Genomic DNA, 13,275 nt, shown 5'->3' on the forward strand with positions numbered 1-13,275 from the left:
GGTTGTCCCAAAGATGCTTTTTCAAAACACAACTGGATTTTCTTGTTTTTTTCCTTGAAAATGTTTCACTTCAAGGCTACATGGGGGCTTATCTGTGCCCTTAGGATCACCTAAATCAGAATGCAAATGGGTGTGGAACCTGAAAGGATTGTGTTGTAAACAGAAGATAGGTGGTGTCATAGTTCTCCCCCTCTGTTGAGATGTTGTTGTTGTTAGTTGCAAAGTCATGTCCGACCCATCGTGACTCCATGGATAATGTTCCTCCAGGCCTCCTATCCTCTGGAGTCATTTAAGTTCTCTGTCGTCCCCTTCTTCTTTTGCCCTCAATCTTTCCCAGCATTAGGCTCTTCTCCAGTCAGTCCTTCCTTCTCATTAGGTGGCCAAAGTATTTCAGTTTCATCTTCAGGATCTGGCCTCCTAAAGAGCAGTCAGAGTTGATTTCCTCTAGGACTGACTGGTTTGATCACCTTGCAGTCCAAGGGACTCACAGGAGTCTTCTCCAGCACCATAGTTCAAAGGCCTCAATTCTTTGTCTCTCAGCCTTTCTTATGGTCCAATTTTCACAGCCATACATTGCAACTCAGAAAACCATAGCCTTGACTATACGCACTTTTGTTCGCAGGGTGATGTCTCTGCTTTTTAGTATGCTGTCTAGATTTGCCATAGCTTTCCTCCCCAGGGGCAAGCATCTTTTAATTTCTTGGCTGCAGTCCCCATCTGCGGCTTTGCTTTGCTGGCTGAGGAACTCTGGGAGTTGAAGTCCACAAGTCTTAAAGTTGCCAAAGTTGGAGGTCCCTATGTAGATGGTCTTTTTGAACCCTCTTTCAAACCAGTGGTCCTCTCTGTACAAAATGTGGACTTTGCTGGTTCAAAAAAGCAATCTTTGTCTTTCAAATGGTACAGATCCTACCAGCAGTTATAAGGAAAAAGTTCTCAATTTCCTATAACTACTGAACGACAATGCCATTGGCAAGCCACAATACTATCCCCAAGTGGCCTCAATGACTCTGTTAAAGACCAGATGACTGCAAGGAATATAAATCCTTCCATTCTCCTCTATTCAGTCAGAACTGAAGAAGCTTCTTGGATGAAAAGTGAAACATCTTCAAGGAGAAAACAGTCTAGTTGCTTTTTGGGATGTCCCTAATGCATGTTTCAGTCATTTTGCCTAGGTTACGGGTCCCACATATTTCTTTCAAAATCATAGGAAAATCATAGGAATATAGAAATAGAAAAAATGCAATAACATACACTTAAAATACAGATATTTTAAATTTTGTATTTACCTGTTACAGTTGGAGTGGGGATAGGTGGCTGTTCTGTGAAAAGAAAGTATAAGTGAAATATAAACTATAAAATGTTTTATATTGTGAAAAGGATCCAGAGATCTTGGGGCACTAATTTGTTTCATTTTGATGTCCTATCAACATATAGTTTTTACTGGCAAGGAATCATATGACTACATAATGTACAGTAAATGCACATATCTTGTGAATACAGGTAGTCCTCACTTTAACAATCACTCACAGACCTTTTGAAGTTATGTTGACACTAAATGTATGGTATTTATAATCGGTCCTCGTACTTACAAATTGCTTGCATGTAATCTTTGTAGTTCCATGATTGCATTTTGGAGGCTGAGTAACCAATCCACACTTCCAACTATCACAGTATCTTTTGGACATGTGATAGCAATTTGCAATCTTTCCTGCTGGCTTCCAAGAAGCAAAGTCAATGGGGAAACTGCCAGGAAGTTGTAGGTCACAGTGATGTAAAGTCCTCACTTAATGATAGCAGCCAAAAGTGCCAGAAATCCAGTCATAAAGCAGCATGGTCACATGATATCACACCAGAGGTGGGTTTCAGCAGGTTCTGACCAGTTCTGGAGAACCGGTAGCAGAAATTTTGAGTAGTTCGGAGAACCGGTAGTAAAAATTCTGGCTGGCCCTGCCCCCATCTATTCTCTGCCTCCCAAATCCCAGCTGATTGGGAGGAAATGGGGATTTTGCAGTAACCTTCCCCTGGAGTGGGGAGGGAATGGAGATTTTACAGTATCCTTCCCCTGCCACATCTACCAAGCCATGCCCACCAAGCCATGCCACGCCCACCAAGCCACACCCACAGAACCGGTAGTAAAAAAGTTTGAAACCCACCACTGTGTCACACTCATTAAATGGACCATTTAACAATGGAGTTTCAGGTCCCAATTGCCATTGTTAAATGAGGACTACCTGTACCATTGTGATCTGGGCTTGTGTAACTGATTTTGCCATGTGAATTTAGGGTGCATTCATCTGACAAACTATTAAGAATGAAGTAACTGTAATTTGTTGACACAATTCTGATGGCAAGCTATTGTTGAATAAAATAACTGCCAGTGGTATACTTTCCATACTGTGTCCATTTCCATTGTGAAGCTACATTCTAGGATGTATATAATTGCAGAAATGCTCAGCATTAACAATCCCATTCAAGAAAAATCTATTTTTAAAAAATTAAAAATGATTTTCCAGCCACCATAATATACATAGTATATTTCCTAAATTATCACATATCCTAATAAGCAGATAGACCAACAAAAGTCAGTGTTTAAGAGTTGATTACAAAATATTCCTTACAATATGCTCATAATAATGAAACCAGTAAAGCTGGATAGACTTGAAGAACATTTCTGAATATAGAGTTTGGTATATAAAACTGCACCTCTTTTCTTACCACAGGGTACGCAGGCTTTCTGTTTTGAATTGTAGTACTCTTCATGTGAACAGTTGTAACAGCCTGAAAGAAAGGGTAAAATACATCTTGAACATTATGCATCCTTTTAACTAAACACTGCTTTTGAAATAAGAATTAAGAGATTACTAACATGTGTAAATGAGCCTTGGACAATTAACTATCTCATATTTTCAAATTTCAGCACCTGGGCCCATTTCTTTCCACACAACTTTCTGAAAAATATTGACCAACTTTTTTTTTTTAAAAAAAATTGTATCTTTGTTAATTTCTGCTAGCTTTCTTTAGTTTGTTGCATCAGACCCTAGCCTAGACCATTTGACTGTTGCAAGATTAAAGATTCTCTTTAAATATTGCAGTTATATAATGTTTTAACTATTAATTAATCTTCTAATATTGATGATAGGATATCAAAAGTGAAGCTGAATAGTTATGTTTCCACAGTCTGGAATAGATAGGGATCATCAGTGTATGATTGGAATCTATTTCAGTAGATTTTTGAGGACAAATTATTTGAAGAAGCCAGCATTCTCTGCAACACTCTACTAATTGGCTAATCCTTGTATCTGTTAATTAATTACACATTATAATTCTTAATATTAACAACTTCAGATCTCTTTTTTTATTTAAGCCTCATAAACCTCAACTACAGTTATTCAATGAATTCAGTGTTGAAAACTGAGACAAGCTGAGCACAGTCATGAAATCAGTGCAGTAAGATGAATTTAAGGAAATTGCTCTAAATATTTGGACAAGTGTCTGGAGTTATATCTGGTGGCAAATATCAAGAAAAAGTAGTGAGAAAGAGTCATCATGGGGCCATCATTTATGGGATACAGTTGCTACACCCTTGGCTAATACAGTTTGTACTCTGAAAAAGGCAAACCATCTCACTTTACCTTCAACATTGACTTCTGTTACTGGTAACATATTTTGACATTTACAGGGGCGATAATGCCAAGTGCAATTTACTTCATTGACATAACTATAATCCATGCCAATCCTCTTATGGGTGTTGAAGTAGTCACAGTATACAGCTAAAAGTAAGTAAAGAAAATTATTGTTCAGTAGATCACAGAAATCACTTATCCACAAGCTCACCTAGACAGATAATAAATTATAACAGTGATGCCAATGTTCTGTGATGAGAAAATCAAGTTGACCATCAAGTTGTCAAGTTGATTTCTGATACATAGAGATCTGTACAGAATTAAATTTAAAAGAAATGAACCACCAGTGGATTTTATGACTCATTCAAAAAGTCAAGGAAATCTCTAAAGCATCTGAGAGCAGGACAAGAAGCAATGGGTGGAAACAATTAGTTTCCAAGGAGAGAAGCAACCTAGAACTAAGGAGAAATTCCCTGACAGTTAGAACAATTAATCAGTGGAACAACTTGCCTCCAGAAGATGTGAACACTGGAAGTTTTTAAGAAGAGATTGGACAACCATGTGTTTGAAACAGTATAGGGTTTCCTGCCTAAGCAGGAGGTTGAACTAGAAGACCTCCAAGGTCTCCTATTCTATTCTATTCTATTCTATTCTATTCTATTCTATTCTATTCTATTCTATTCTATTCTATTCCATTCCATTCCATTCCATTCCATTCCATTCCATTCCATTCCATTCCATTCCATTTTCTATTCTTTGCAAATGGCTCAATAATCTAAGATGTTTTAATGTATACTCTTAGCATTGTCAGAATGCTCCTTGGAGCTAAAGAATATCCTGTATCCTGGTTAGTTTTCTTTGCCTGAAATTGCAGACAGAAGATAATTAATGGCTTTCTGCAGCTTTGTAAAGACTGATACAAAAAACAAATAGTCTGTGCTGGAAGTTGTCTATCATGACTGACCTTATTAGGAAGCCCCAGTTAGCCTGTGAGCTGGATAGCCTGCGTTCTAGTTACACCAAACATTTCTTTATTTTAATAACTTTCCTTCTCAGTTCAGACATACTATATGACAATCTGAAAAGGGAGCAAAGTCTTTGAAGTTGCTCTCCAGGAAACTTAGAATTTCAATTTTCTTTTTTCAAGAAGAAGAAACTTACGGCAGAAGTCAGGAGTTCTCCAGTCAACGCAGACACCAGCGTCTAAGCAAGCTTTTGCGTAGACTGCAATGGTATCGCACATGCATTCACAATCTCCTCCACTGTCACATCCACATGAGTCCCGGACACAAGATTCATAGTAAGACATCCGGTACACCTGTAGCGGGGAACAAAACGTTAGTTTGAAAATGGTTGTTTTAGAAAAGCTAATCCTTGTGTTCAGCAAAGGCCAGTCAGTGATAATAGTAAGAAAAATTGGATGCTAATGAGATTAATATTGTATAGAGGCACAGGATATATTAAAGGCATTAATATAATATAATATAAAGGCATTCAGGCATTTACCTTATTGTGACAGGGGGCAAATACTGGACTGTTGATAATAGAGCATTGTTTCTCTGCCCACGCTTTGCGATAGGGGTTCTTGGTACAGGGATCAGCTGCAAAGGACACATCTCCACAGAGAGGATTTTCTTTCCAGGAATTCACAAACACAAATTCGTTGGATGCTAGGTATTTACTCCGTGTTTCAAAATCATCTTTTACATTGCCATTGTAATTACCACATAAGCCACAAAGATGATTCTAGTTTAAAATAAAATTTAAAAAAATAAATCATTTGTGGAAAACGCATTGACCCATAAAATACGTATCTTTTCGTACATACAAAAGAGACACTGGTAATTTTAGGTTGTGCAGATAATAGCTAGCACAGCAGCAGCAGAGGAGACAAGAGAAATCGGCCAGCCTCCCATTTAGTCATCCATTTATTTGTTGAAAATTACAATCCCCTGTTGCTTCCTTTCTTTAGAGAAAAAAAATATGGGAAGCTGTGTCTTTCTCCTCTTACAAATAGGAGCAACTGAGGGTAGTTCTGAACAGAGAAAACATGCCTATGTGTTTGATGGGCCTTTAAAAATATAATCCTAGAAAATGAATGCTGGATAGCTCTTGCAAACTGCACTATGCTGTGGACTTGTTGAGTGCAAGCCAAGCCATAGAATAAAATAACAGAGTTGCAAGGGACCTTGGAGGTCTTCTAGTCCAACCTGTGCTCAAGCAGGAAACCCTACACCACTTCAGACAAATGGTTATCCAACATCTTCTTAAAAACTTCCAGTGTTGGAGCATTCACAACTTCTGGAGGCAAGTTGTTCCACTGTTTAATTGTTCTGTCAGGAAATTTCTCCTTAGTCCTAAATTGCTTCTCTCCTTGATGAGTTTCCACCCATTGCTTCTTGTCCTACCCTCAAGTGCTTTGGAGAATAGTTTGACTTCCTCTTCTTTGTGGCAGCCCCTGAGATATCGGAACACTGCTATCATGTCTCCCCTAGTCCTTCTTTTCATTAAACTAGACATACCCAGTTCCTCCAACTGTTCTTCATACAGTTTAGCTTCCAGTAATAGCATTGTTCATAACACGATGCCAAACGCTATGATTTGAAAATCACTAGATAAATCCGCACACACACAATGCTAGGCTAAAGCAAAAACCAAAGGAAAATAAAAGCTTTGGCATGGTGTGTGAACTCAGCAAATGTGCCTGCCTGATTTCTGCTTTCATCTTATGATATCTAGGAGAACATATCATGATGTTGAAATTAGTTATTCAACTTTATATGTATGTCACAGAAATCCGTTTTCTGAGAGTTGAAAAAGAATACAAAACTTCAGGCATTGATTAACTATGTCATAGAAGGGCATTCAACTCTTATTGTTAATAACAATATTAATGCTTAATTTTATTGATTAAATTGTTCACCACCAGAGCTGCTCTGGGGGAGATGGGTGGTTAAGGTGTGAAAAACAAACAAACAGTTGCTTTTTATGGTTAAACTGATGAGAATGTGTACCTCAGATGCTGAAATGATAAGGTATGGTTTTAATGCCTGAAGTTGAAATACATGTGCTACTTCCCTTGGAAAATAAGCGTGACAAACATATCAGGAATCTACTTCCAATTACCTTTGTTTCTCTGAAAAGCTTGATGAATAGATTCATGTGCCTGTTCCAGATCAAGGTCATATTGTATTTGCCAGGGATTGCGATCTGAATAATCAAGTGGAGTGTATTCTCTTCTATGAAGAAATGTACCAGAGGATTGCTACCATAAACAGTAAATGTTTTATCTCCCATGACAATTGTCAGATTCTGTCAAGAAAATATATGAAAGTGAAAAAATAGTCTCAGATCTATTTCTATTTCCATTTAAACCCTTCCCAACACGCCCAGCCTAAGAGAGAATATGTTGCAACAAACCAAGACGGATATGATTGGGCATGAGGAGAGAGATCACAGCTCAATTGCAGAGTGTAGAAAAATCAGACTAAATCTCAGGGACTTTCAATAAGAAAAGGAATTAAATAGGAGAATGTCTATGGAGATTTTCAGTCATCCAGGTCATGGTTATCCCAAAGGTGTTTTTTTTTTCAAAAGACAACTGGACTTACTTTGTTTTTCCTTGAAGATGTTTCACTTCTCATCTGAGAAGCTTCTTCAATTATAACAATGGAAGGATTTATATCTTATTTATAAGATAAAAGCACCTTTGAGACAATTAAATAGGAGGTAGAAAGAAAAGGTTGCTGCCATAGAGTAGACTTTATTAGGCTAGATGGATCTGACTTGTTATAAGCAGCTCTTTCTACATTTCCCATATATCACACTGGGACAGATCCGATTTGTCAAGGAAAAAAAGGTCACCATGCACACTACCTAAGATTTGAAAAAATACTTCTCATCACAACTACCCCCCGGGTATGATTGTAGTGCAAGTCACTGGAAGTTGTGGACCATTTTTTAAAAGTAGAGTACAGTGTCATTTAAAATGCACCACTGATTAGTATTTTATCAGCTTCCTTCCTAACAAATAGTACTCTCTTTTCTCAAGTCTCTGTCCATTCCCTCAGCATGGCAACACTCTTTCTCATGCATAATAGTAACTATAGCATGTTCTTACCCCAAGATAGACCTTGATTGCTCTGGAACACGTGACCCCCGTATTTCCACAGACAACATTTTCAGTCACTATTTTAAAAGTATGTGGGGATTTAGCCATGTCACAGCCATCCTAGGAGGGAATGCACAGCCAGATAATAATTAGTTTATTCAGGATAGCAAAAATACATGCAATGAATTAAGGTACAAATACAGCCTCTCAGGCTTTTGGAATCCTAGACACAAGCAGACTGAAGGATATTTGATCTAACAATGATATTGATCGAGCTTTGCACTAGGGAGGTAAGGTTCAATTTAGGTAACCAGATCTCCTAGTATATGGTTCTGCCTATAGGACTGTCAGTGGATGCTCCTGTTTTTGAAGGCATTCTCTGTTTGAAGAGTTGATTCACTCAATTCCAGCTTCAGGATGATTAATTATGAGGAATAATGAACACTGAAGTTATCTTATGATAAAGCCCACCTGGGCAAAATGTTTTCTGTTACAGTACATTCCACTTCTATTTAAACAAGAGTAAAAGGATATCTATCAGTTATCATTGTAAGCAGATCTCAGTCCTCATTTATTCTCCTTTTTAGGTAAAGTTATTTCCAGTTTTTTTTTTAGTGATGTCAAAGATCACCTCCTTAATGCTTAACATAATTTTAATCTCATTTGTTTTCCTATATATAAAGTGCATAAAAAGTAGCAAGATCTGAGTGTGGACTAGTGGAAAGGGAATTAAAATAGAAAGGAGATATTAGCAGATATTCTTTGAATTCATTAGAATTCCTGTCTGTACCATTTTTAAATGTAGGAATGATATTTAACAATAAAAATGCAATGCATTATGTGCAGAGAAAGCCATACAAAAACATTAGATGATGAAGATGTTGCTTCTATAGGCTAGCTTTTCTGTGAAAATGCATCTATTTTGATATTACTTTTTTTTTTTTTGTCAGGAAAAGCTCTTGTTGCCAACTCCAGAAGTGTAAGTGTATTAGGGAACTAATAATATAAAGTTCAGGTACATAACACTTTTTCAGTGTGAAGGTCTGCACTAAAAACAAATGGTCAAGATTAGGACAAAGGTTGGTTTAGGAACAAAAACCAAATGTGATTTAATTAAATTATACTTTATTTTGAATAAATTAAATATAACTAGATCAGTGGTGGGATTCAGCCAGTTCGCACCACTTCGGGAGAACCGGTTGTTAACTTTCTGAGCAGTTTGCTGAACTGGTTGTTGGAAGAAATCATTAGGGCAGAGAACTGGTTGTTAAATTATTTGAATCCCACCACTGAACTAGATCCCTCACCACATACTTAATAATTTTTCCTGTCAGTCATGTTACAATTCTGTGGCGATTTTTGGCAGTCATGTTTCAATTCTGTGGCATATCCAAAAAGTCACATTAGCCCTGAAATCACAGGTCAGGCTATGGCATTCTGGCATAAAGCTTCCCTCTAATCCAGGGCTGTCAAACTCCTGGCCCGTGGGCCGGATGTGTCACACACTGGCCACCCCACACCCATTTTAGCGAAGGGGGAAAAAGTCCCGATATGTCATGTGATGCTGCCGTGATGACATGAGTTTGACACCCCTGCTCCAATCCTAATTTAAAAGAGAGAGCATAAATATTTCAGAGTGTCTTTTTTCCTCAGTACTGGTAGTCCTACCAGTACTGGTAGTACTGGTAGATTTTTAATTTTTAGTATTTTTTAGTATTTTATATATTCAAATTTTAAAAATTGGTTTTAAATTGATTGGGGTTTTAATTTGTCTGGGCCAAAACTATTTAACTTGATTTTAATTCCACTTTTAAATTTTGTATGTATGTATTTTATTGTTTGGCTGTGCACCGCCCTGAGTCCTTCAGGAGTAGGGCGGTATAGAAATCAAATCAAATCAAATCAAATAAATAAATAAATAGTCCTAGGCTTATGAATGCAATGGGGACCAAAATTTCTGTTGTTAAGTGACTCATGATTTTCTGACTTTTTTTTGCCATGATTGTTAAGTGAATTGCTGCAGTTAAATGATCGTGTAGTTAAGTGAACCCGACTTCCTCCTTTGACTTTACTTGTCAGAAGATGGCTGGGATGGTCACAAATCTGCAATCACATGACTCTGGGAGGCTGCAACTGTCATAAATGTATGCCCATTGCCAAGCACCTGAATTTTGACCATGTGATCATGGAGCTGCTGCAATGGTTTTAAGTGCAAGGACTGGTTGCAAGTCATTTTTTTTTCAGTGCTGTTGGAACTTTGAATGGTCACTAAATGAATGGTTGTAACTCAAGGACTACCTGGGCTTACTCTAAACTACAGGGCTTGAATTATTTTATTAGTTTTAGCATACCTAATTGCCATGTTTTAAGGACATTACCCACAGGTGTGCAAGATACAATAAAAGAGATAATACCATAGCTAATATGTATTCACAGTTGCCATCAAATGCAAAGTGCTGTCCATCAAAGGAGGTGATATGACCTTCCCCGTAGAGACTACATGTTGAAGAGCACATGGAATTCTGAATGCACTTCCATTTTCCTCTTGTGCAGGTACTGATAAGATATAAAGTACTTGTTAGAAAGATTTGAAATGGATAAAAAGTTTGCATGCTGCTTTGTGAAAACAATTCCCTTGGTGTTTTCATATGACACTAATTTTATTTTCTAAGTTCACATATTCGATTAGCGATGCTTCACTAGCTGGAGTGTAATGAACTGTATAGAAACAGAGATGTGACATTTCCTAGGCATATGAATTATTAATTGAATTGAAATTTGGCCAAGGATGCAAATGATTGGAATGAGAAACCTTACCATGTATTACATCCAGTGTTAATTTCTTCTCCTTTTTCATATGAAATGCCACCATATTCACAAGGACACTCCTCAGGTGACACACATGTACCATCTAGCTTTTCATACAGTCCAGGTGCACAAACACATCCGGATTCACATTTGGTAGGAATCTGGAAAAGATCAGGCATATAGATACTGTCATGTACCAACAACAGCATATGGAAAACTAAGGGTACCTAAAGCACAGATGCACCTAGCTTTACTGAACTACTGAGCATTTTTTAAAAAATATATGAAGTACATTCAACTTCTCCATGATTGTTTTACGCTGTTAAATGACAACAATAAATAGCATTATTATAAACGTGGTGAGTTGGTGTAGTCTCAGAAAACACAATAACAAGACTGATACTAGATTTTATGAAATTAAACAATAATCAGTTTTCCAAATGCTGCTTCAAGATTTTTATAAGGATGTGTTCATATTCTTGCAGGCTTTCCCAGTAGAAACTTAATTTTAAAGCTGTGAATCAACTCAACAGTCCTCATAAATTTTGTCAAAAGCAAAAATTGCTTGATACCATGGTGTCATTGTAACAATTGATTATCAGTGAAAATAAGTGATATTCTTTATATATTACCCCAGCTGCAAAAGAGATGGTGATTTATGACATGTGTCAGGGAGAATATACAGTACATGATGGTATACAGCAGATGAACATATGATTCCACTTCTCCTCATCTTTCCCATAAAAAAAATATAGGTCCAGATGTGCTTTTTTAACAATTCCTTGACAATAGCTCTTTCATATAGTTGGACCATTGGGCCACATTCTTGTATGAATTCCACATCATTGTGTAAACCTATAAAGAGCATCTGCTTCTATATGCTTTAGTCTGTTTGTTACTTATTGTTTATCTTATTTCTTAGATTTCCATTCTGCCTTTTGCAAGAGCTCAAGGCAATGTACAAAGTGCTTCCTCTTCCCATTTTCCCTTTCTACTATCAAGTGAGAAGATAGACCCAAAAGGGAATGACTGGCCCAAAGTCACCTAGTGAACTTCTGTGGCTGAGGGTGGACTTGAAACTAGGTCTCCCTGGACTAGTTTAACATTTTAAACTTCATATCAGATGGTGGCTTTGGAACTACGAAGATGAATAGCCACCCAAACTTGTCTAAAATGAAAGCACATACCAGTATTGAGACTGGAGGAATGAGGTTTACAGTACGATCATGCTTACTTGTGCAACCCACTGAATTTAGTGGACCTTGCTCCCAGCAAAAGAGATCTAGAATTGCAACCTCCAAATTCATGAAATATATAAACAGGCTGTAGTGGCTATCATGCTGTAGGTTTATTCTTTTTCTGCTGCAGTGTAAAGCTGATAGGATGGGAAATGGGCAGAGCATTTCTCATTTTCTTTGCTTGCGAGCACAGAGTTATAATCTTCTGAGATGAAACAGCTCTCATCACCCACAGCCCCTTTGATATTAACCCATTGCAGGAAGGTTTTTGTCTCTTTAATTTGATGCAACATCAGAATCATATCACCCATAAGGAACTAACTGAACTGTGGACTCAGCTTCAGTCCCAATGCAGTGATGACTAGAACTGATAATCCTGCTCTCTCCCTTGATTATTTAGATATTTGGGAAATATTGCTGCTATTTTGTATTTATGATCATTTTCTTTTGCATGAGGCTATCAATATTGCAAGAACATGCATTTCATTTCATGGGCCAAGCTTTAGTCTGGCTTGTAAAGAGGTAACATTTCAGAAGGATATTTCATCATAGAATTAGTGCAACTAGTCTTTCCATCATACAGCTACAGCAATCTCTCACATGCTTTTGATAGCCCTTAAGTATTACAAATGTATTGACTCACACAGTCCGTTCCAGTGGCCAGCATTTGACATGTTGGTGCACAAGCAGCCCCATATTTACTTCCTGAGGAGGCTGAACATGAAATGTACTTTTTGGGGGGGCTGCAGATTTCTGCAAAGGGAAATAAGACAAGCATAATGTGATATTTCTGTCATGTAGGGGAAAAGGATACACTAGGAAAGAAAATGAGATCCATACCTAAGAGATTTGTTGGTTTGCCGATACAAGTCAGATTTCCATTAATGCAGTAGCTAAAAAAGAAAGGGTATATTAAAATGCTCTTAGAGATATTTAGATTCAAGAATTTTTACACAAAGTCTGAGCCTGAATCATTTAGGAAAAGCTATAATTTTCCTTTTGAACCAGCTTAGTGTTCAACAACCATGTTTCAACTGATGTGGAAAAATGTTAACAGAAAGATGTCCACAAAGGCTTACCACGTAGCTCCATCGATGACGGCGTATTGATCTGCTAGAATGATCTTTCTGCCTTTCAGGTAGCAGGGACACTGAGCTTTCTGGACACACTCATTTTTGTGGTTCAGGTAGGTTCCTTTTGGGCAATTGCAGCCATCAATAGGCACATCAGTGGGGTGACATTCAGTTTCTCTGCTGGAGAGGGATAAGCATGTCCGGTCGCAAGCTTCTGCATTGTAGCTGAATGTCTGATTTCCAGTACAAGATACAGCTGCAGACACAAACAGCATAATTAGCTTTGGATGGTCAGAAACTTTCAATGACCCTGTTTCTCTTTGCACAAGAAATCAGTTGTTATGTATTTGGAAATTCAGTGACATAACATCTCCCCTTTGCACCATGCTCAGGTTGTTATTTAATGACAGCTTACTAAATAA

The 13,275-nt window shown here is 37.5% G+C and overlaps 1 protein-coding gene across 1 annotated transcript in view; it reads right to left on the reverse strand.

Moving 5' to 3' along the window:
- Window positions 1-21: 21 nt before the first annotated feature.
- The window catches only part of LOC139310793 (mucin-6), a 47,844-nt gene continuing 34,590 nt past the window's right edge, over window positions 22-13,275 (reverse strand). Inside the window, exons 18-30 of the mRNA XM_070935024.1 lie at window positions 12,860-13,109; window positions 12,621-12,673; window positions 12,424-12,533; window positions 10,552-10,703; window positions 10,149-10,290; window positions 7,744-7,854; window positions 6,750-6,935; window positions 5,130-5,369; window positions 4,785-4,941; window positions 3,633-3,770; window positions 2,716-2,778; window positions 1,287-1,319; window positions 22-110 (exon numbers count right to left, since the gene is read on the reverse strand). Of these exons, the coding sequence (XP_070791125.1) occupies window positions 22-110; window positions 1,287-1,319; window positions 2,716-2,778; window positions 3,633-3,770; window positions 4,785-4,941; window positions 5,130-5,369; window positions 6,750-6,935; window positions 7,744-7,854; window positions 10,149-10,290; window positions 10,552-10,703; window positions 12,424-12,533; window positions 12,621-12,673; window positions 12,860-13,109 (1,724 nt within the window). The remainder of the gene's footprint in view (window positions 111-1,286; window positions 1,320-2,715; window positions 2,779-3,632; window positions 3,771-4,784; window positions 4,942-5,129; window positions 5,370-6,749; window positions 6,936-7,743; window positions 7,855-10,148; window positions 10,291-10,551; window positions 10,704-12,423; window positions 12,534-12,620; window positions 12,674-12,859; window positions 13,110-13,275) is intronic.

This window comes from Pituophis catenifer, unplaced genomic scaffold (assembly GCF_029215685.1).
Source record: "Pituophis catenifer annectens isolate HBS135680 unplaced genomic scaffold, rPitCat1.0.hap2 SCAF_1, whole genome shotgun sequence".
NCBI lineage: Eukaryota > Metazoa > Chordata > Lepidosauria > Squamata > Colubridae > Pituophis > Pituophis catenifer.